This window comes from Entelurus aequoreus, linkage group LG12, assembly GCF_033978785.1.
Source record: "Entelurus aequoreus isolate RoL-2023_Sb linkage group LG12, RoL_Eaeq_v1.1, whole genome shotgun sequence".
In the NCBI taxonomy this organism is placed as follows: Eukaryota; Metazoa; Chordata; class Actinopteri; order Syngnathiformes; family Syngnathidae; genus Entelurus; species Entelurus aequoreus.
Window position 1 is genome coordinate 64,329,652 of NC_084742.1, and position 22,087 is coordinate 64,351,738.

At 40.3% G+C, this 22,087-nt stretch overlaps 2 protein-coding genes across 2 annotated transcripts in view; one reads left to right on the forward strand and one right to left on the reverse strand.

The window, feature by feature from the left end:
- eri1 (exoribonuclease 1) lies at positions 1 to 13,094 on the forward strand. The gene is made up of 7 exons (XM_062066433.1): positions 1 to 1,042; positions 5,151 to 5,326; positions 5,403 to 5,622; positions 6,219 to 6,302; positions 8,573 to 8,682; positions 8,768 to 8,882; positions 12,461 to 13,094. The coding sequence occupies exons 1-7, from the start codon at positions 272 to 274 to the stop codon at positions 12,701 to 12,703; spliced, it is 1,719 nt and encodes a 572-aa protein (XP_061922417.1). The 5' UTR covers positions 1 to 271; the 3' UTR covers positions 12,704 to 13,094.
- Positions 13,095 to 14,213: 1,119 nt separating this feature from the next.
- Positions 14,214 to 22,087, reverse strand: part of lamb1b (laminin, beta 1b) — a 72,507-nt gene continuing 64,633 nt past the window's right edge. Inside the window, exons 29-33 of the mRNA XM_062066434.1 lie at positions 19,884 to 20,091; positions 19,585 to 19,726; positions 19,335 to 19,511; positions 15,085 to 15,244; positions 14,214 to 14,998 (exon numbers count right to left, since the gene is read on the reverse strand). Of these exons, the coding sequence (XP_061922418.1) occupies positions 14,862 to 14,998; positions 15,085 to 15,244; positions 19,335 to 19,511; positions 19,585 to 19,726; positions 19,884 to 20,091 (824 nt within the window). The 3' untranslated portion in view covers positions 14,214 to 14,861. The remainder of the gene's footprint in view (positions 14,999 to 15,084; positions 15,245 to 19,334; positions 19,512 to 19,584; positions 19,727 to 19,883; positions 20,092 to 22,087) is intronic.

Sequence of the window (22,087 nt, forward strand, 5' to 3'; positions counted from 1 at the left end):
TGCTGCTATCTCAACACCAAACCGGAAGTCAACCTAACTGAAAAAGTTGAATGTAATCAGTCGCGCCTTGTGGACTTAACTGTTTCCTCGTAAAGTAAAATAAAACACTTTTATTGATGTGTTATGCCTACTTTCAAGAACTAGCTGGACTAGATTCTACATGCGAACTCGCTCATCGCTAAACTTACCCATTAGTCATGTTGTTAGCCGATGTTAGCTCGCGCGGATAAAAACGCGCTTGTTTGATCTTTTTCTGGTGGACGAACATTGAATGGACGAACACAAGGAGAACATCCACGCTGTGAACATGTCCCACGGACACAAGGAGAACATCCACGGCCAGGAGGTCGGCGTGAACATGTCCCACGAACACAAGGAGAACATCCACGGACAGGAGGTCGGCGTGAACATGTCCCACGGACACAAGGAGAACATCCACGGCCAGGAGGTCGGCGTGAACATGTCCCACGAACACAAGGAGAACATCCACGGCCAGGAGGTCGGCGTGAACATGTCCCACGAACACAAGGAGAACATCCACGGCCAGGAGGTCGGCGTGAACATGTCCCACGAACACAAGGAGAACATCCACGGCCAGGAGGTCGGCGTGAACATGTCCCACGAACACAAGGAGAACATCCACGGCCAGGAGGTCGGCGTGAACATGTCCCACGAACACAAGGAGAACATCCACGGCCAGGAGGTCGGCGTGAACATGTCCCACGAACACAAGGAGAACATCCACGGCCAGGAGGTCGGCGTGAACATGTCCCACGAACACAAGGAGAACATCCACGGACAGGAGGTCGGCGTGAACATGTCCCACGAACACAAGGAGAACATCCACGGCCAGGAGGTCGGCGTGAACATGTCCCACGAACACAAGGAGAACATCCACGGACAGGAGGTCGGCGTGAACATGTCCCACGAACACAAGGAGAACATCCACGGACAGGAGGTCGGCGTGAACATGTCCCACGAACACAAGGAGAACATCCACGGCCAGGAGGTCGGCGTGAACATGTCCCACGAAAATGAGAAGGTTAGTAGAGCCTCATTTGTGTCTTTATACCTCTTTATTTTGACCTTCTGTGATTGTAAACATGTCCACGCTTTCAAAGGGGGACAACATTAGAGATGAAACAAGACGACTAGACTTTGGTTGTTCAAACAGTAACAGAAAACTGACATAATGTGTACTAGTGATAGGTTTAAGAGGGGACAACATTAGATAAAATAAGACGACTGAAGTACACAACTTAGGTTGGTCAAAGCAGTAACAGAAAACTGACATAATGTGTACTAGTGATAGGTTTAAGAGGGGACAGCATTAGAGGTGAAATAAGATGACTGGACCCGAGTTGTTGAAAGCAGTAACTGACATAATGTGTACTAGTGATAGGTTTAAGAGGGGACAACATTAGATGTAATAAGACGACTGGAGGACACAACTTGGATTGTTCAAAGCAGTAACAGAAAACTGACATAAAGATAGATAGTACTAGTGATAGGTTTAAGAGGGGACAACATTAGATAAAATAAGACGACTGAAGTACACAACTTAGGTTGGTCAAAGCAGTAGCAGAAAACTGACATAATGTGTACAAGTGATGGGGTTTAATAGGGGACGACATTAGAGATGAAATACAACGACTAGACCTGGGTTGTTCAAAGCAGGAACTAAAACTGACATAATGTGTACTAGTGATAGGTTTAAGAGGGGACAGCATTAGAGGTGAAATAACTGGACCTGCGTTGTTCAAAGCAGCAACCAAATTTGATATAATGTGTACTAGTGCTAGGTTTAAGAGGGAACAACATTAGATGAAATAAGACGACTGAAGTACACAACTTAGGTTGTTCAAAGCAGTAACAGAAAACTGACATAATGTGTACTAGTGATAGGTTTAAGAGGGGACAGCATTAGAGATGAAATACAACGACTAGACCTGGGTTGTTCAAAGCAGTAACCAAAACTGACATAATGTGTACTAGTGATAGGTTTAATAGGGGACAGCATTAGAGGTGAAATAAGATGACTGGACCCGAGTTGTTGAAAGCAGTAACTGACATATTGTGTACTAGTGATAGGTTTAATAGGGGACAGCATTAGAGGTGAAATAAGACGCCAAAACTGCGTGTGTACTAGTGATAGGTTTAATAGGGGACAGCATTAGAGGTGAAATAAGACGATTGGACCTGAGTTGTTCAAAGCACTAACTGACATAATGTGTACTAGTGATAGGTTTAAGAGGAGACAGCATTACAGTAACTGACATAATGTGTACTAGTGATAGGTTTAAGAGGGGACAGCATTAGATGAAATAAGACGACTGAAGGGCACAACTTGGGTTGTTCAAAGCAGTAACTGACATAATGTGTACTAATGATAGGTTTAAGAGGGGACGGCATTAGATAAAATAAGACGACTGGAGGACACAACTGGGTTGTTCAAAGCAATAACAGAAACTGACATAATGTGTACTAGTGATAGGTTTAAGAGGGGACAGCATTTTAGATGAAATAAGACGACTAAAGTACACAACTTGAGTTGTTCAAAGCAGTGACAGAAAACTGACATAATGTGTACTAGTGATAGGTTTGATAGGGGACAACATTAGAGATTAAATAAAATGACTGGACCTGGGTTGTTCAAAGCAGTAACTGACATATTGTGTGCTAGTGATAGGTTTAAGAGGGGACAGCATTCGATGAAATAAGACGAATGGAGGACACAACTTGGGTTGTACAAAGCAATAACAGAAACTGATATAATGTGTACTAGTAATAGGTTTAAAAGGGGACAACATTAGAGATTAAATACAACGACTCAACCTGGGTTGTTCAAAGCAGTAACTGACATAATGTGTAGTAGTGATAGGTTTAAGAGGGGACAACATTAGATGAAATAAGACGACTGGAGGACACAACTTGGGTTGTTCAAAGGAGTAACAGAAAACTGACATAATGTGTACTAGTGATGGGTTTAAGAGGGGATAACATTAGTGAGGAAATAAGATGACAATCTCTATGATATACTGTGATTTTTCTCGCTCGCATTATCGATCCATAATTTAAAAAAATCGATTTCATAAAAAAGTTTTTTAATTTTTTTTTAGAAGAATACATTTTTAAAAAGACATTTCAGGCCATCCCCATGCAACCAAAACAAACTTTTCTAACCCGTAACCTATTTTGAAAAAGTTTCATGACAAATATTATAACAAATAATACATTGCGAAAATCGGTTTCAATCGATAATCGTGTTGAATCGATTCTCAATTGAATCACCTCCCCAGGAATCAGAATTGGATCGACTTGGTAGGTGCCCAAAGATTCAAACCCCTAGTGGTTAGAGTTGATGACCCTCTCCTATTTTTGTACCGAGTTTGCAGAGCTGCTATTAGCATGATGAAGTTAGTCTCCTGTCATCTAACACACATTATGACCTCATGAGTGCTGCAAATACAAATTTTTCACCCCAAGCTATGTGGCGCCCTTTCAAGAATGCCAATTTAGCCAATTAGCTCATAGCCTAAAAAAACATCTGGAATTTTTAAATATTCTTGTTTGTTGCCATTGTCCTGAAAGATTTGCTGCTTTATGATAACAACTTGGGTTGTACAAAGCAGTGACAACAAACTGACAATGTGTCATGTTGCTGGGTTTAAGAGGGGACAACATTAGAGAGGGAAGAAGATGACTGGAGGACACAACTCGGGTTGCACAAGGCAGTAACAGAAAACAGATGTACAGTAATGTGTCATGGTGCTGGGTTTAAGAGGGGACAGTGTCAGGTTCAAACACTGATGACATCTATTAAACAGACAAAGAAGCAAGGAATTAAACAGACACAGAATTCAATTTAGCTCAATTGAGGAGAAACGTCTGGGCTGTACTCTTGTACAGTGTCCCACCACGCTCTGACGAAAGATTGTACGCCTCCTCTTTTATTTGGACTTTCCCTGATTACATGGCAAACGGCTGTTTCTAAAGGAAGGGGGTCGTAAACAGCAGCTGCCTTTGGTCAGAAAAACAGTTCAAAGAAAAGTTGCCTATAGGGGAGTCAGGTCCTGCTTCCTCTCCGCTTTGTAGATCTTGGGTAAAGACAAAATCTTCCTGTGGATTATCAATCAATCAATCAATCAATGTTTATTTATATAGCCCTAAATCACAAGTGTCTCAAAGGGCTGCACAAGCCACAACGACATCCTCGGCACAGAGCCCACATACGGGCAAGGAAAAACTCACCCCAGTAGGACGTCGATGTGAATGACTATGAGAAACCTTGGAGAGGACCGCATATGTGGGTAACCCCCCCCCTCTAGGGGAGACCGAAAGCAATGGATGTCGAGTGGGTCTGACATAATATTGTGAAAGTCCAGTCCACAGTGGATCCAACACATCAGCGAGAGTCCAGTCCATAGTGGGGCCAACAGGAAACCGTCCCGAGCGGAGACGGGTCAGCAGCTCAGAGATGTCCCCAACCGATGCACAGGCTAGCGGTCCACCCGGGGTCCCGACTCTGGACAGCAAGCACTTCATCCATGGCCACCGGACCTGTGCAACCCCCCCTCCAAGGAAGAGGGGAGCAGAGGAGAGAAGAAAAGAAACGGCAGATCAACTGGTCTAAAAAGGGGGTCTATTTAAAGGCTAGAGTATACAAATGAGTTTTAAGATGGGACTTACATTACAATAGATCAAAGAGACCGACACCTTCATGTCGCTTCCCATCCTACGCAGTGGAGTTTTACAAGCCTTTTGATTGGTAAGATCAAAGACAGCTTTTGTCTGCTCGCCGGGAACTCATTGAAACACAAAGTTTTGTAATAATTTAGTTACAATTATTCTGACAACAACATTACAGAGGAAAGAAGATGACTGGAGGACACAACTTTTGCAAAGCAGTAATCAGAGCAAACAGTGGCTATTTTGAAGAAACTAGAATATAAAACATGTTTTCAGTTATTTCACCTTTTTTTGTTAAGTACATAACTCCACATGTGTTCATTCATAGTTTTGACGTGACAATCTACAATGTAAAATAGTCATGAAAATCAAGAAAACGCATTGAATGAGGAGGTGTGTCCAAACTTTTGGCCTGTACTGTATATGAATATATGCATAACACTAGTGTCCTTCTTCCTCAGGTGACACCTGGCAGCCCGATATGTCCGTCCGGAGACCACGCCCCTGAGGCGAGCCAGTCCAACAGCGACTTCAGTCATCCCGTCTACAAAGAGATCGCCATGGCCAACGGTCACATCAACCGCATGACCAGGGACGAGCTCCACAGCAAGTTGGCGGAGCTGAAGCTGGACACCAGGTAGGACGACCCACTTTAGCTTTGTTTGCAGAAGCAGAAGTGCACGTGGTCCTGACCACAAGTCTTGCGCTCACAGAGGCGTGAAAGACGTGATGAAGAAGAGGCTGAAGAGCCACTACAAGAAGCAGAAGCTGACGCAGTCGACCGCCGAAGGGGGTCCACCGGCCGACACCTACTACGACTACATCTGCGTGGTGGACTTCGAGGCCACGTGCGAAGAGGACAACCCGGCCGACTTCCTGCACGAGATCATCGAGTTCCCAATGGTTCTCATCAGCACGCACACCTTGGAGATTGTGAGAGGTCTTCATGAGATACACTACCGTTCAAAAGTTTGGGGTCACCCAAACAATTTTGTGGAATAGCCTTCATTTCTAAGAACAAGAATAGACTGTCGAGTTTCAGATGAAAGTTCTCTTTTTCTGGCCATTTTGAGCGTTTAATTGACCCCACAAATGTGATGCTCCAGAAACTCAATCTGCTCAAAGGAAGGTCAGTTTTGTAGCTTCTGTAACGAGCTAAACTGTTTTCAGATGTGTGAACATGATTGCACAAGGGTTTTCTAATCATCAATTAGCCTTCTGAGCCAATGAGCAAACACATTGTACCATTAGAACACTGGAGTGATAGTTGCTGGTAATGGGCCTCTATACACCTATGTAGATATTGCACCAAAAACCAGACATTTGCAGCTAGAATAGTCATTTACCACATTAGCAATGTATAGAGTGTATTTCTTTCAAGTTAAGACTAGTTTAAAGTTATCTTCATTGAAAAGTACAGTGCTTTTCCTTCAAAAATAAGGACATTTCAATGTGACCCCAAACTTTTGAACGGTAGTGTAATTGTGTTTACCGCAAAGCCAGCTTCTGATCACCGCTTTGCTCCTCAGGTGGAAACCTTTCAGGAATATGTCAAACCGGAATTGAACCCCAAGCTGTCTGACTTCTGTGTCCAGTTAACAGGAATAACACAGGTGGGGTTTCTCTCTCTTCAGATCACATTGGAATCTCTTTCCGTGCACCCCATCTGACAAAATGTCTCACCAAAAGTTTGCACAGGTTTTTTTCTATACAATTTCAGTTATTGTACGTTGCATGTAACAAACCTTTCTGTTTACCTGAGAAGGGAACGTCCAAACAAAGGCCCGATCCCAATACTCTCCCTACTTTTTAGCCCTATCCCTACATTTTGCGCATTCCCGTGAATGTATTGGTGTCACAATGACTCTTTGCATGTACAGAAAAGGTTATTTAGAACATCAGGCATGTGATTTTTCCGTCTAAAGTCGTATTTCCGTCTTTTTTAATCTCGGGGGGGGGGGGAATTATCTCCTGTTTTTCCGTTTTTTTTCCGACCCTAAATCAAGATTCGAGACGTAGTTTATATTACGCCGTAGTTGATTGGTCGATATGTTCCTTGTGACCAATCAGGACATCTGTTATGAATGATGACGTTAATAACGTCATCATTCATAATGGTTACTACGGCCATTTTCCATATGTAAAGAGAAAGGATGCTTTACGAGTAAAAGAAATTGATAAACATGTCAAAAATAAGTTTCGATGGGACTGGATGGAAAGGGAAATCACTGATCCTGTTGGGAAGAAGGCAGTTACGACTTTGTTCGGTGATTTTATTCGGAAAATCGATCGTCCCGGAAAGGTTTTGTGCATGTGGTGTTATGATAATATTGACTATGAATCACGAGGTTTCAAGGCTTTGGAAGTACATGCGAAACGCCAAAAACATATGAAACAACTTGAAGCAAGGAAAACAAACTTTTCACTAGCTGGTACTTTTGGATGTCAACCGAAAGTGAGCAAACCTTACGGACTTCATCCTTTGTTTACATCGAGAGGAAAGATCCACCCAAACAACCCACTTCAGTTGCAGACAGGGTTGTTAATAATGAGGTAAGCTAAAAAATATTTGCTTGCGAAATACGCATGTTTGTTTTAAATATTAACCAATTATTGCTTAGTGAAATATAAATGGGTTTTTCTAAAAATAAAAAGCCACGTGAAAATATATTATGAAATTACAGAAATTCAAAGAGTCGCATTATTGATTCCAGTTAACAATTTATTTGAAATAAATTTGCATATAATACTATTTTGTAATATTAAGTTCTTATGTAGTCTGTTGAAACTATTGTCAGTGGTGTAACAATCTTGAAGGTAAATATTTTCACACTTGTTTCATGCAATATGTCAGTGTCCTCACATTATTATTATTTCCTATTTTCAAATATGAGTAAACAATACTAAACATGTTTAATTATTTTCATAAATGTATATCCTATTTTGGCGAAAAGAATGAAATGTTTACATTACATGAACTGAAGTAATGTGGTAATACTGTAAATAAACTGTAGATAATAACACTGATCAATGTGACACCTGTGGATGTGAAATGAACACAAGATGTAAATATTAGTGACTAAATACTGTTGGGACTGAACCATATACAGTGATTCATTAGGATAATTGGGTTATGTATGTTCTATTAATGATGTTTTCATGTCTTTAAACACTAAAATATTTTCTTCAAATGGTACTGTCTTTGTTAATTTTAGCATGTTAAATTGGTGAAAAACCAGGAGCTTCGGGGGGCGTTGCCCCCGTTGTCCCCCCACCAGGACCTGGCTGGGGGCCTTCATCCCCCAGACCCCCGGAAGTTTTTTCAGTCTTTTTCATTGTGGTCAAATCACATGCCTGGAACATACACATAATCTGTTTATGCAATCAAAGTTGCTCAAATTTGATGACCTTGTTAAATATAATACATTAATAATCTTATATAAAGCATTTAACAAATTATTGCAGCTTAATCTATGTTTTTTTATAAGACGAGTGCAGACTCATAACTTGAGAGGCTTTGGATATTTCTTATTGCCGAGAGCTCAAACCACTCGTAAACATTTTTGTGTGTCTGTATGCGGAGTAAAACTATGGAACAAACTGGACTTACAACACAAGTAATGCCAAACTATTAATCGATTTAAACAGGCCAACATATTTGGATAATTGGTTTAACAGATGGCTAATGTGACATTTATTGAGGTATTCATCAATGATGACTCCCAGGAATTTTGTGGAGTTCACGCTTTGTATTTCCTGCCCATCAGTGAAGAATGAATTGTGGTTTTAGTTTGATTTTTCATGAGACCGTCTGGGACAGGTAAGTAACAAAAACCAAAGTATTGGAGTAATGTAGATATTTGATACTGCTTTTGTTGGTCAGGAAATGGTGGATGCAGCCGACACCTTCCCAGATGTTCTGCGGCGCGTGGTGCTGTGGCTGCAGCAAAAGAAGCTGGGCACTAAATATAAATACGCTTTCCTCACTGACGGGTAAGTGCAGGGAGTTTTTTTCCCCCTCCAACCAAGCATGTGTGCCCTGCCCCGATGACCTTTCACATCAAGTGTTCTGGCGCAGAGCGTGGGACATGAGCAAGTTCCTCAACATCCAGTGTCGCACCAGCCAGATCCGATACCCGCAGTTTGCCAGGAGGTGGATCAACATTCGGAAGTCCTACGGCAACTTCTACAAGGTTAGACTCTTGTTCTTTAATTATTTTGACCGTGAAGAGAAGAGGTATTGTTTGAAAAGGACATCTTTCATAAGAAGTTGGACAATCAGTCCAATTTTTAATCAGGACTTTGATTTTGGCTTTTCACGATACAAAAAATATTATAACCGAAAAAAAACAATGAATGGGCTGTGCAACGTGCATACTGTTTCCTATGGAGAAACGGATGAGGAGTCCATCCATTTTCTACCGCCTGTCCCTTTTCGGGGCCGCGAGGGGTGCTGGAGCCTATCTCAGCTGCAATCGGGCGGAAGGCGGGGTACACCCTGGACAAGTCGCCACCTCATCACAGGGCCAACACAGATAGACAACATTCACACACTAGGGCCAATTTAGTGTTGCCAATCAACCTATCCCCAGGTGCATTTTGGAAATATATATTTTTTCATTTTAATTTTTGCATATTGCTGCCTCTCTCTCAGCTAAAGGACCTGAAAAAAGTTGGAAGACCCCTGTGTTTTATTTATGTATTTAATATTTGTTACTATGGTATATTATTAATGTATTGTTTGTTTATTCACTGTTATGGAAATGGGATAAAATTGCTATGGAATGAAAAGGGGTAGGATTAAAATAAGCTCTGTTTCTTCCTACTCCTTTTTGGACGTGCTGTAATGAAACAACTGAAAATATGGGATGCATTACATTGTATCGTATGCATGCTCGAAATAAACTAAAACTGAACGGAACTGTTCAGTTGGGTTCAGTTCAGTTGTTACTTTTTATTTGAAACAAGGCCAGTATGCCTGATCGATAATCACTACACTCAACAAAAAAGTAAGGCAAAATAATTCCACATTCTCGTAACTTTGGATGGAATCACAGAATTGACCAATAACACAGAAACCCCTGTTGAGCGCATAATATCACGGAAATTTACATAAATGCGAGTGAAATGCTGGCACTGTGAGAAGGAACATTTGTTTGGGAAAATAATGTGTGCTCATTCACCCCCAAAACACTCAACCACCCCGTCTGGAATTAAACAATGTGAAAACGGCCACTCAAAACACTGTTAAAAACGACGAAGTTAACGCTAACAAGAACAATCTGTACACCCACAACACATCTCATCTGCTTGTGTTGTTGTGAACGGCATCATTGATGTAAGACCAACAACGCACAAACAGGACAGTTGCAACTTGAGAAGCTCTTTTTTTATACAGCCTCAAGTCCTCTTTACATGTCAGCAGCACTCTTCCACCCTTCACAATAAAAGTGCCGCGTGACTGCATTAACAAAATGAAGGTTTCAAAATGGTACCTTACACATGTGTAATGTACCAAAAGCATTTATTGACACATTTACAAAATTATTATGCTTTGACTTAAAATACTGGTCAAAATTGTCCAAAGATGTATTGCACCAATAATGTGAGGATTTATGCATTTTATTTATGACACAAAAAACAAACGCTTTATGGTGGTGAAAATAAGTGTTAATGGTAAAAAACGGAATAAAAAAAAAATGGAAAAACTGAATTATCTTTTTAATAACATTTTTAAATGTATTTTTATTATTCTTATTTAATGTATTATTACTATTTTTTATTTTTTTTTACCAGTTTATTTGTTACAAATGTATATCCAGTTGTACTTTTAAATTATATTTTTAATGTTGGTGGTACAATAAATATCCATATTTTCCTATTAATGAATAATGGAGATTTCCATAATCTTTTTAATAACATTTTTAAATTTATTTTTATTATTCTTATTTAATGTATTATTACTATTTTTTTTTACCAGTTTATTTGTTACAAATGTATACTTTTAAATTATATTTTTAAAGTTGGTGGTACAATAAATATACATATTTTCCAATTAATGAATAATCGAGATTTTCCATATCAATCAAAATAATCGTGATTATTATTTTTGGCATAATCTTCCAGCCCTAGCGCTCAGTTTTGTGCAGATCAGTCACCTTTAACCTGGAGTTCATCTAACAGCCAGCAGAGGGCGACATGCACTAGGGAAAATCCAAAATAAATGATAAATGTCCTCTTCAAACACCACTCTCCCACTTTTAGGGTGTACTCACACCTGAACTTTCATACCGTGGTAAACTCATAGCCTGCGCTCACTAATCTGTGCTTGGCCATGTTTAGTGTCGCCATCACTTCCAAACATGCTCTTTTACTGCAACTTCACTCACTTTAAAGATTGTTTACACTCCAGTCTTATTTTGAGATGTTCTCTTTATTTATATTGTGCAAAGTGGCAGTTTGCGTGAATTAGTGAGGGGTAATTATTTTAATAACGCCTCTTTATTACGCACACTAGTTGTATGAGCGTGCTGAGCGTTTTGGCTTTTGGATCATTGGAGTCTTTGCAGTTGATTTCTACTATGAATTGTGTCAGATATCAATAAGAACTTGAGAGGAGCGACTGTTTTACAGCAATTATTAATTGCAAGAGGCTGAGGTTTTTAATTTAAAAGTGGTTAAGAGCTGCTGCCCTTAACTACTGGTGGTCACCATGACATCATCGAGTAATTTGCATAATTTACTACAATGATTTGATTTTCTCTAAAAAGGCTAAAAAAATGTATACTTACTAATTAATAATAACAGTTTTGTTTTAAATGTCCATCCATCCATCCATCCATTTTACAATATAATTACAACACTTTATGTACATATTTATATACAGATTTGAACAATAAGTTATTCACTGAAATATATTTATTAATTGTGGTTCTTACAAAAAATATATCTTATAAAATATAAAAGCTAAAATGTCTCAAAGCTCTGCCCCTTTAATTAGTGCATACTAAATAATTTAACTTTAGCCTACTACAACAACCATATTATTTACCAGCAACATAAAGTGAAACAGAGGCAGAGGTGTCCTGCCACAGTCAGTAACAAATAAACAGAAAACAGTAGTGGTGGTAGATAGACACAGAGCTTCATCAAACATCTGATCCACTGAACAAAGAGCTCCAAAAATCTTGAACTTTAGACTGCCATCAGTTTTACTCCCTACACTTAACCATGTGTTTCCTACTGCCTGCAGACTTTGCACCCTTTGTTATATACACATGTTGTGTTTCTAATATAAATACATTTAATAAAGTCAAATACAAATAAGGCAACAAGAGAAGTATCCTACACTTCTCTTTTGTAAAGTAAATCTGAACAGCCGATATGGGCATCTACATCAACTATATGATTTGCCTAAAAAGCTGGAGAGGACAAAAAAAAAAAAAAAAAAAAAAAAATTTTTAAATTTTTAATTAAAATTTTTTTAAAAAAAATTTGTGGCGGACGTAATTCTTTCGTGGCGGGCCGCCACAAATAAATGAATGTGTGGGAAACCCTGCAGTGTGCGCTACAGCCGATGCAGTCTATGTGCTAATAATAACCAACACCATTTGTATTACTGTACAGTATCTGAAAAACACTTTCATGATGACAGTGTAAAATGGTGTGATGCGGGCCCAAACACGGTACGGCTGGCTGAGCGTGAACACACGCTCAAACGTATGGAGACTGTCCTGGCTTGTCCAGTAACGCGCTCTCTCCCTCGCCAAAGGTCCCGCGCACTCAGACCAAGCTGAGCACCATGCTGGACAAGCTGGGCCTGGAGTACGAGGGCCGCCCGCACTCGGGCCTGGACGACTCGCGCAACATCGCTCGCATCGCGCTGCGCATGCTGCAAGACGGCTGCCAGTTGCGCGTCAACGAGCGCATGCACGCCGGGCAACTGTTGACCGTCCCCAGCTCGGCGACGTTGGAGGGAGCTCCGCCTCCTCGCTGGCCTCGCAACCGTAAGTAGCGGCCCTCGGAGAAGGCGCCACTTTTTAGCCGCGTTACACGCTCTGTGGCGGAGAATGTTTACTCCCTCAAAACACCAGCGTGGAAGTTTTGAAACATCTTGAAAGGGATTCTCCCGGAAGAGCGTCCACACGAGAACAGTGCTCATAATGTGATATCTGATTTTTATGTCTATTTTAACAGAAATAAAACAATTTGTCACAATTGTCCAAACTAAAAAACATGCTTTTTTAATTTTGAAATACGCCCTCGTGTGTAGTCACAGTCAGTTTAGGTTGCATGTTAAAAATATTATTTTATTACATGAAACTACAGATGTCCGATAATGGCTTTTTTTGCCGATATCCGATATTGTCCAACTCTTAATTACCGATTCTGATATCAACCGAAACCGATATGTATACATTCGTGTAATAAACTCATTATTATGCCTAATTTTGTCGTGATGCCCCGCTGGATGCATTAAACAATGTAACAAGGTTTTCCAAAATAAATCAACTCAAGTTATTGGAAAAAAAGTGCCAACATGGCACTGCCATATTTATTATTGAAGTCACAAAGTGCATTATTTTTTTTTAACATGCCTCAAAACAGCAGCTTGGAATTAGGGACATGCTCTCCCTGAGAGAGCATGAGGAGGTTGAGGTGGGCAGGATTTTGACTGATTGAATTGATTGAAACTTTTATTAGTAGATTGCACAGTACAGTACATATTCCGTACAATTGACCACTAAATGGTAGCACCCGAATAAGTTTTTCAACTTGTTTAAGTCCACGGTTGGGGGGGGGGGGGGGGGGGGTGTATATTTTAGCGTCCCAGAAGAGTTAGTGCTGCAAGGGGTTCTGGGTATTTGTTCTGTTGTGTTTATGTTGTGTTACGGTGTGGATGTTCTCCCGAAATGTGTTTGTCATTCTTGTTTGGTGTGGGTTCACAGTGTGGCGCATATTTGTAACAGTGTTAAAGTTGTTTATACTAGGGATGTCCGATAATGACTTTTTGCCGATATCCGATATGCCGATATTGTCCAACTCTTTAATTACCGATACCGATATCAACCGATACCGATATCAACCGATATATACAGTCGTGGAATTAACACATTATTATGCCTAATTTGGACAACCAGGTATGGTGAAGATAAGGTACTTTTTAAAAAAATTAATCAAATAAAATAAGATAAATAAATTAAACATTTTCTTGAATAAAAAAGAAAGTAAAACAATATAAAAACAGTTACATAGAAACTAGTAATTAATGAAAATTTGTAAAATTAACTGTTAAAGGTTAGTACTATTAGTGGAGCAGCAGCACGCACAATCATGTGTGCTTACGGACTGTATCCCTTGCAGACTGTATTGATATATATTGATATATAATGTAGGAACCAGAATATTAATAACAGAAAGAAACAACCCTTTTGTGTGAATGAGTGTAAATGGGGGAGGGAGTTTTTTTGGGTTGGTGCATTAATTGTAAGTGTATCTTGTTTTTTATGTGGATTTAATAAAACAAACAAACAAAAAAAAAAACCGATACTGATAATAAAAAAACCGATACCGATAATTTCCGATATTACATTTTAACGCATTTATCGGCCGATAATATCGGCAGACCGATATTATCGGACATCTCTAGTTTATACGGCTACCCTCAGTGTGACCTGTATGGCTGTTGACCAAGTACGCCTTGCATTCACTTGTGTGTGTGAAAAGCCGTGGATATCATGTGACTGGGCCGGCACGCAAAGGTAGTGTCTTTAAGGTTTATTGGCGCTCTGTACTTCTCCCTACGTCCGTGTACACAGCGGCCTTTTAAAAAGTCATACATTTTACTTTTTGAAACCGATACCGATAATTTCCGATTTGACATTTTAAAGCATTTATCGGCCGATAATGTCGGCAGTCCGATATTATCGGACATCTCTACATGAAACACAATATTCGTGTGTACAGTTAATAGTAGTTTAATGTATTTATACTGCACATTTTTCTCTATTCAGTCGAATTTAGGAAAAACTGACACTTTGGCTTTCTGGCAGCGAGGTCTGTTTGGTTTCCTTCACAACTCCCATGATTCCAAGCCGCAAACTTGATTGACAGTGTGGAAGTCTTGATGAAGTCTTCATGGCGGACAAGGCTGTCTGGCGGGTGTTAGCGCCTCACAAGCAGGTGCTGTACAGCGTCACCTTGGAGCTGATCTCCTCCATGATGCGGCGGGCCGTCTCCTCCAGCTCGGCCAGCTCGGCAGCTTTGGCCTCCAGGGCGCTCTGGTTGTTGTCGTAAGAACTCTCCAGTTCTGAGAGGTCCAAAGTAAACATTTCATCAATCTAGTCTTTTAAGGTCCTAAAAGGCCACTGAAAAAAAAAGCAAAGAGATGTTTACCTCGTAGTCTCTGCAGTTTACTGCTGCTCTGAGCCAGGAGCTCTTTGGCTTCTTGCTGAAGCTCATCTGCTCGTTTCCTCGCTTGTAGCACGGACTCCCCTTTGTCCTCCATCAGGTCCTCCACCTCTTCTAGTTTGTCTTTTACCTCTGTCTCAAACTCCTTCGCACACAAAATAAGCCTTGTTCACAACTAGGGTTGTCCCGATACCAATATTTAGATCAGTGGTTCTTAACCTGGGTTCGATGGAACCCTAGGGGTTCGGTGAGTCGGGCTCAGGGGTTCGGCGGAGGCCAAGACACACCCGACTCATCGTGTAAATAAAAACTTCTCCCTATCGGCGTATTACGGATACGGCAACAGCAGAAGTCAGACTGATTTGCAGGTGTGTAATTTGTTGTGAGTTCATGCACTGTGTTGGTTTTGTTGTTTGAACAAGGTGATGTTCATGCACGCTTCATTTTGTGCACCAGTAAAAAAACATGGTAACACTTTAGTATGGGGAACATATTCACCATTAAGTAGTTGCTTATTAACATGCAAATTAGTAACATATTGGCTCTTAAAGGCCTACTGAAATGAATGTATTTATTTAAACGGGGATAGTAGATCTATTCTATGTGTCATACTTGATCATTTCGCGATATTGCCATATTTTTGCTGAAAGGATTTAGTAGAGAACAACGACGATAAAGATCGCAACTTTTGGTATCTGACAAAAAAAAGCCTTGCCCCTACCGGAAGTAGTGTGACGTAGTCAGTTGAACATTTCCACAAAGTTCCCTATTGTTTACAGTGATGGCGGCCAGAAGTGAGAGAGATTCGGACAGAGAAAGCGACGATTTCCCCATTAATTTGAGCAAAGATGAAAGATTTGTGGATGAGGAAAGTGCAAGTGAAGGACTAGTGGGGAGTGGAAGCGATTCAGATAGGGAAGATGCTGTGAGAGGCGGGTGGGACCTGATATTCAGCTGGGAATGACTACAACAGTAAATAAACACAAGACATATATATACTCTATTAGCCACAACACAACCAGGCTTATATTTAATATGCCACAAATTAATCCTGCATAACAAACACCTAGTGGTTTGTTATGCTAGCTCCTAGCTCCTAGCTCCCGTCCATATAACCCGCCAATACAATTCAAACACCTGCACAACACGCACAATCACTCAACCCAAAGGACCGTTCACCTAACCCAAAGTTCATAAAGCTTATATATTTAACCAAAGTTACGTACGTGACACGCACGTACGGGCAAGCGATCAAATGTTTGGAAGCGCAGCTGCGTACTCACGGTAGCACGTCTGTGTATCCAAATCAAAGTAATCCTGGTAAGAGTCTGTGTTGTCCCAGTTCTGTGTATCAAAGTCAAAGTCCTACTGGTAAGAGTCTCTGTTGTCCGAGTTCTTCGATCTTGACTGCATCTTTCGGGAATGTAAACAATGAAACACCGGCTGTGTTGTGTTGCTGACTTCCCTCGCAAAATACTCCGCTTCGCACCGACAACTTTCTTCTTTGCTTGCTCAGCTTCTTTCTCCATAATGCAATGAACAAATTGTAACAGATTCACCAACACAGATGTCCAGAATACTGTGGAATTATGAAATGAAAACAGAGCTAGTTTGTATTGGCTTTGTCACGCCAAATTTCTTCCCTCTACAAAAACCTTCCCTCCCCTATTTACTTCCGGGGCTGCGTCCAATACAATCACAAAGTTGCCGGGGGTCCTTAATCTGAACGCGACTGTCCTGTTTCGCGCCTGTACAAAAAAAAAACAATAATGGATTTCTTCAGATTCCAGCAGCTGTCAAAGACGAAGTATCCTTCCAGCGACGGGCAGTCAAAGCCGAAGTGCTATCGATCGCTGTCAATGACGTAAGAGGAAACATGACCACGGAAGTAAATGGGGGAGGGAAGGTTTTTGTAGAGGGAAGAAATTTGGCGTGACAGCTTCAATGGGCTACCGATACTCCTGTTTCCCTGGCTACGTCACGCGTATACGTCATCATCCAAAGGAGTTTTCAACCGGAAGTTTAGCGGGAAATTTAAAATGTCACTTTATAAGTTAACCCGGCCGTATTGGCATGTGTTGCAATGTTAAGATTTCATCATTGATATATAAACTATCAGACTGCGTGGTCGGTAGTAGTGGCTTTCAGTAGGCCTTTAACTAGTCATTATTAAGTACTTATTAATGCCTTATTCGGCATGGCCTTATTATAACCCTAACCCTCTAATCCTAACCCTAACCCTAACTAAATAACTCTAAATTAAGTCTTTGTTACATTATATTTTTCAGTAAAGAAGGGTTCGGTGAATGTGCATATGAAACTGGTGGGGTTCGGTACCTCCAACAAGGTTAAGAACCACTGATTCAGATACTTTTCTAAATAGAGGGGAGCCACTCAGTGGCCTAGTGGTTAGAGTGTCCGCCCTGAGATGGGTAGGTTGTGAGTTCAAACCCCGGCCTAGTCATACTAAAGACTATAAAAATGGGAGCCATTACCTCCCTGCTTGGCACTCAGCATCCAGGGTTGGAATTGGGGGTTAAATCAACAAAAATGATTCCCGGGCGCGGCCACCGCTGCTGCTCACTGCTCCCCTCACCTCCCAGGGGGAGAACAAGGGGACGGGTCAAATGCTGAGGGCAAATTTCACCACACCTAGTGTGTGTGTGACAATCATTGTACTTTAACTTTAACTTATAAGTAGACGCAGCATTGGCTGCTGTGACGCAAAAAATTGGGCCGCCATCTTGAAGTGGTGATGAGGAGCCGGCGAGCAGCCTAAACTGACAGTTGACAGGTAGAAAACAAAGATGGTGTTCAGCGTTTTCCTGCTCAAATGAGCGGACTGTTGAAAATAGGAATCGGGGGATTACTTTTCACAAGTAAGATTTAACATTAACGTACTATCGGTTGTATTTTGTGAAAAGAATATTACCACAGAGTTGAGAAGGAGCAAAGATCTTCAATAGTACTGAAATCGTAGCTGCCAGCAAACAAGAGTAATAAAAGACCATAATAGAATTGCTTGTCAATTAATTAATTACATTTAAAAATGTCATACTTGATGGGTCAAATGCAGAAAATAATTTCGCCACACCTAGTGTGTGTGTGTGTGACAATCATTGGTACTTTAACTTTAACCACAAAAAATTTAATTTTTGGCTTTATTTTAACAACAAATCTTAGTGTACATGAAACATATGTTTATTATTGTAATTTAGTCCTTAAATAGAATAGTGAACATACCAGACAACTTGTCTTTTAGTAGTAAGTAAACAAACAAAGACTCCTAATTAGTCTATGCAGTAACATATTGTGTCATTTATACACCTATTATTTTGTCTACATTATTAAGGACGAACTGTAAAAATTAATTATTAATCTACTTCTTCATTTACTGTTAATATCTGCTTATTTTCTGTTTCAACATGTTCTATCTACACTTCTGTTCAAATGTAATAATCACTTATTCTTCTCTTCTTTGATACTTTCCATTAGTTTTGGATGATGCCACAAATTTGGATATCCATCTGATACCAAGTAGTTACAGGATCATACATCGGTCATAATTTAAGTGTCCAAGGACGTATTTCCTGAGTTCATAAACATATTATGAATTTAGAAAATGTTGTGACGCAAACAAGTATTGATGTAATCATAGTAGTATCGACTAGATATACGCTCTTGTACTTGGTATCATTACAGTGGATGTCAGGTGTAGATCCACCCATGGCGTTTGTTTACATTGTGACGCCGGTGAGTTACGGTGTGTAGTGAAGCATGTTCAGCTATTCCTCGTCCTGCAGTGATAATGATACATGTAAGAAACATACTTTATTTGTCGCCATGGAGACAAGGATTAGTGATTTAAAAGACGCTAAAACACTGCCGCTAGCCATATCTTAAAGCACCTCTTCCTGAGGGCGTTTCCGTGTCATAACTTCACCTTTATCTTTAGTTTTTAAGCCAAAATGTGTCCGTTGTCCCTTTTCTGTCTACACACTGTGTCTGCTTGTAAGTACTCTGTGTGCGTGCGCTGCCCAACATGCTCCTCTGCTCGTAAAACCAGCAATATCATGACGCGCCGCCATGCCCGTTAAAAAATGGGGGCGGGGACTGGTACTTTTTAGATGCGGTATCGCACCGAATATGATTCATTAGTATCGTAGTATTATTACCGTACAACCCTATTCACAACAAAAGAGAACGTCGTGTTACGTTGTGTGTTTGTGTGCGACCTGCTCAGCCTCCTCTGCGTTGGTCTTGGCCCGCTCGCTGATCCAGTCGGCCGTCTCCGCCATGCTGTTGACCTCCAGCTCGTTCTGTCGCAGCAGGCCCACTTCCAGCTCCAGCTTGAGCAGTCGGTTGTTCGTGTCGCCGAGCTTTTGTTCCGACGCCGCCGTCTCAGACCTCACCTAACACACACACACACACACACACACGTGTGGTCGGTACTCGAAACACCACCGCAGGCTGCAACAAACTCACGGAAAGCAGCAGGTCCAAAGTTCCATTTGTGTTATTCTGAGCAAGCTGGATGGCGTCCATGGCGGCGCTCTGAGCATGCTCAGTCTCATTCAGGGCCGAGTTGACCATGTCCGAAGCCTCCTTCAGGTCGGACGCCGTCTTACTGGAATGGACCAACACGTCTGAATATGCAACCATGACTTGGCCCTAGTGTGTGAATGTCGTCTATCTGTGTTGGCCTTGCCATGAGGTGGCAACTTGTCCGGGGTGTACCCCGCCTTCCACCCAAATAGCAGCTTGGATAGGCTCCTCCATCTTACCTGGCAACCTCAGCCTGCCTCAGCAGGTTTTCCGCAATGTGGATGTCTGCGGCGCTCTCACTGAGGATCGACTCCACGCTGGTTAGAGCGGCCACCTTCTCCTTGATTTCCCTCGTTAGCTTCTGCAGCTTCTCCGTCGACGTCGGCATCTCCAGGGCTAACACCTCATTGGCCACCGCCTCAATCACTGACATGTTGGCCCTGTCGTCTGGAATATTGAGCGCCAACATTGGTTAGAAAGGGCTTGTTTGGCTGGGACCTACAATAAAAATAACCACAAAAAGCAATTGTGTGGAGAATGTGAAGGGCGAACGGAAATGCTGACAGTCAGAACGTTAGACAGATGGCGCCGGGTAACAAAAAATAGATACCTGCAAAGCGAGCTGCAAATATTGCCAAAGAAGAACATTTGAAGTCTTTAGCATGTTAGGATGCCAACAATTAGCATTCGTCAAGTACCAAAATATATGACTCGGGGGTGTAATATCGGCAAAAATTGCTTAAAAATATTTAAAACGTCAACATTAGCATACGTCAAGTACCAAAATATATGACTCGGGGGTGTAATACCTGCAAAAATTGCTTAAAAATATTTAAAACGTCAACATTAGCATACGTCAAGTACCAAAATATATGACTCGGGGGTGTAATACCCGCAAAAATTGCTTAAAAATATTTAAAATGTCAACATTAGCATACGTCAAGTACCAAATTATATGCCTCGGGGGTGTAATACCTGCAAAAATGGTTTAAAAATATTTAAAATGTCAACATTAGCATATGTCAAGTACCAAAATATATGACTCGGGGGTGTAATACCTGCAAAAATTGCTTAAAAATATTTAAAACGTCAACATTAACATACGTCAAGTACTAAAATATATGACTCTGGGGTTTAATACCTGCAAAAATTGCTTTAAAATATTTAAAACGTCAACATTAGCCTACGTCAAGTACCAAAATATATGACTCGGGGGGTTTAATACCTGCAAAAATTGCTTAAAAATATTTAAAACGTCAACATTATCATACGTCAAGTACCAAAATATATGACTCGGGCGTGTAATACCTGCAAAAATTGCTTAAAAATATTTAAAACGTCAACATTAACATACGTCAAGTACTAAAATATATGACTCTGGGGTGTAATACCTGCAAAAATTGCTTAAAAATATTTAAAACGTCAACATTAACATACGTCAAGTACTAAAATATATGACTCGGGGGTGTAATACCTGCAAAAATTGCTTAAAAATATTTAAAACGTCAACATTAGCATACTTCAAGTACTAAAATATATGACTCGGGGGTTTAATACCTGCAAAAATTGCTTAAAAATATTAAAAAACGTCAACATACGTCAAGTACCAAAATATATGACTCGGGGGTGTAATACCTGCAAAAATTGCTTAAAAATATTCAAAAACGTCAACATTAGCATACGTCAAATACTAAAATATATGACTCGGGGGTGTAATACCTGCAAAAATGTATTAAAAATATTTAAAATGTCAACATTAGCATACGTCAAGTACTAAAATATATGACTCGGGGGTGTAATACCTGCAAAAATTGCTTAAAAATATTTAAAACGTCAACATTAGCATACGTCAAGTACCAAAATATATGACTCGGGGTGTAATACCTGCAAACATTGCTTAAAAATATTTTAAAACGTCAACATTTGCATACGTCAAGTACCAAAATATATGACTCAGGGGTGTAATACCTGCAAAAATTGCTTAAAAATATTTAAAACGTCAACATTAGCATACGTCAAGTACCAAAATATATGACTCGGGGGTGTAATACCTGCAAAAATTGCTTAAAAATATTTAAAATGTCAACATTAGCGTACGTCAAGTACCAAATTATATGCCTCGGGGTGTAATACCTGCAAAAATGGTTTAAAAATATTTAAAATGTCAACATTAGCATACGTCAAGTACCAAAATATATGACTCGGGGGTGTAACACCTGCAAAAATTGCTTTAAAATATTTAAAACGTCAACATTAGCATACGTCAAGTACCAAAATATATGACTCGGGGGTGTAATACCTGCAAAAATTGCTTTAAAATATTTAAAACGTCAACATTTGCATACGTCAAGTACTAAAATATATGACTCAGGTGTAATACCTGCAAAAATTGCTTAAAAATATTTAAAACGTCAACATTACCATACGTCAAGTACTAAAATAT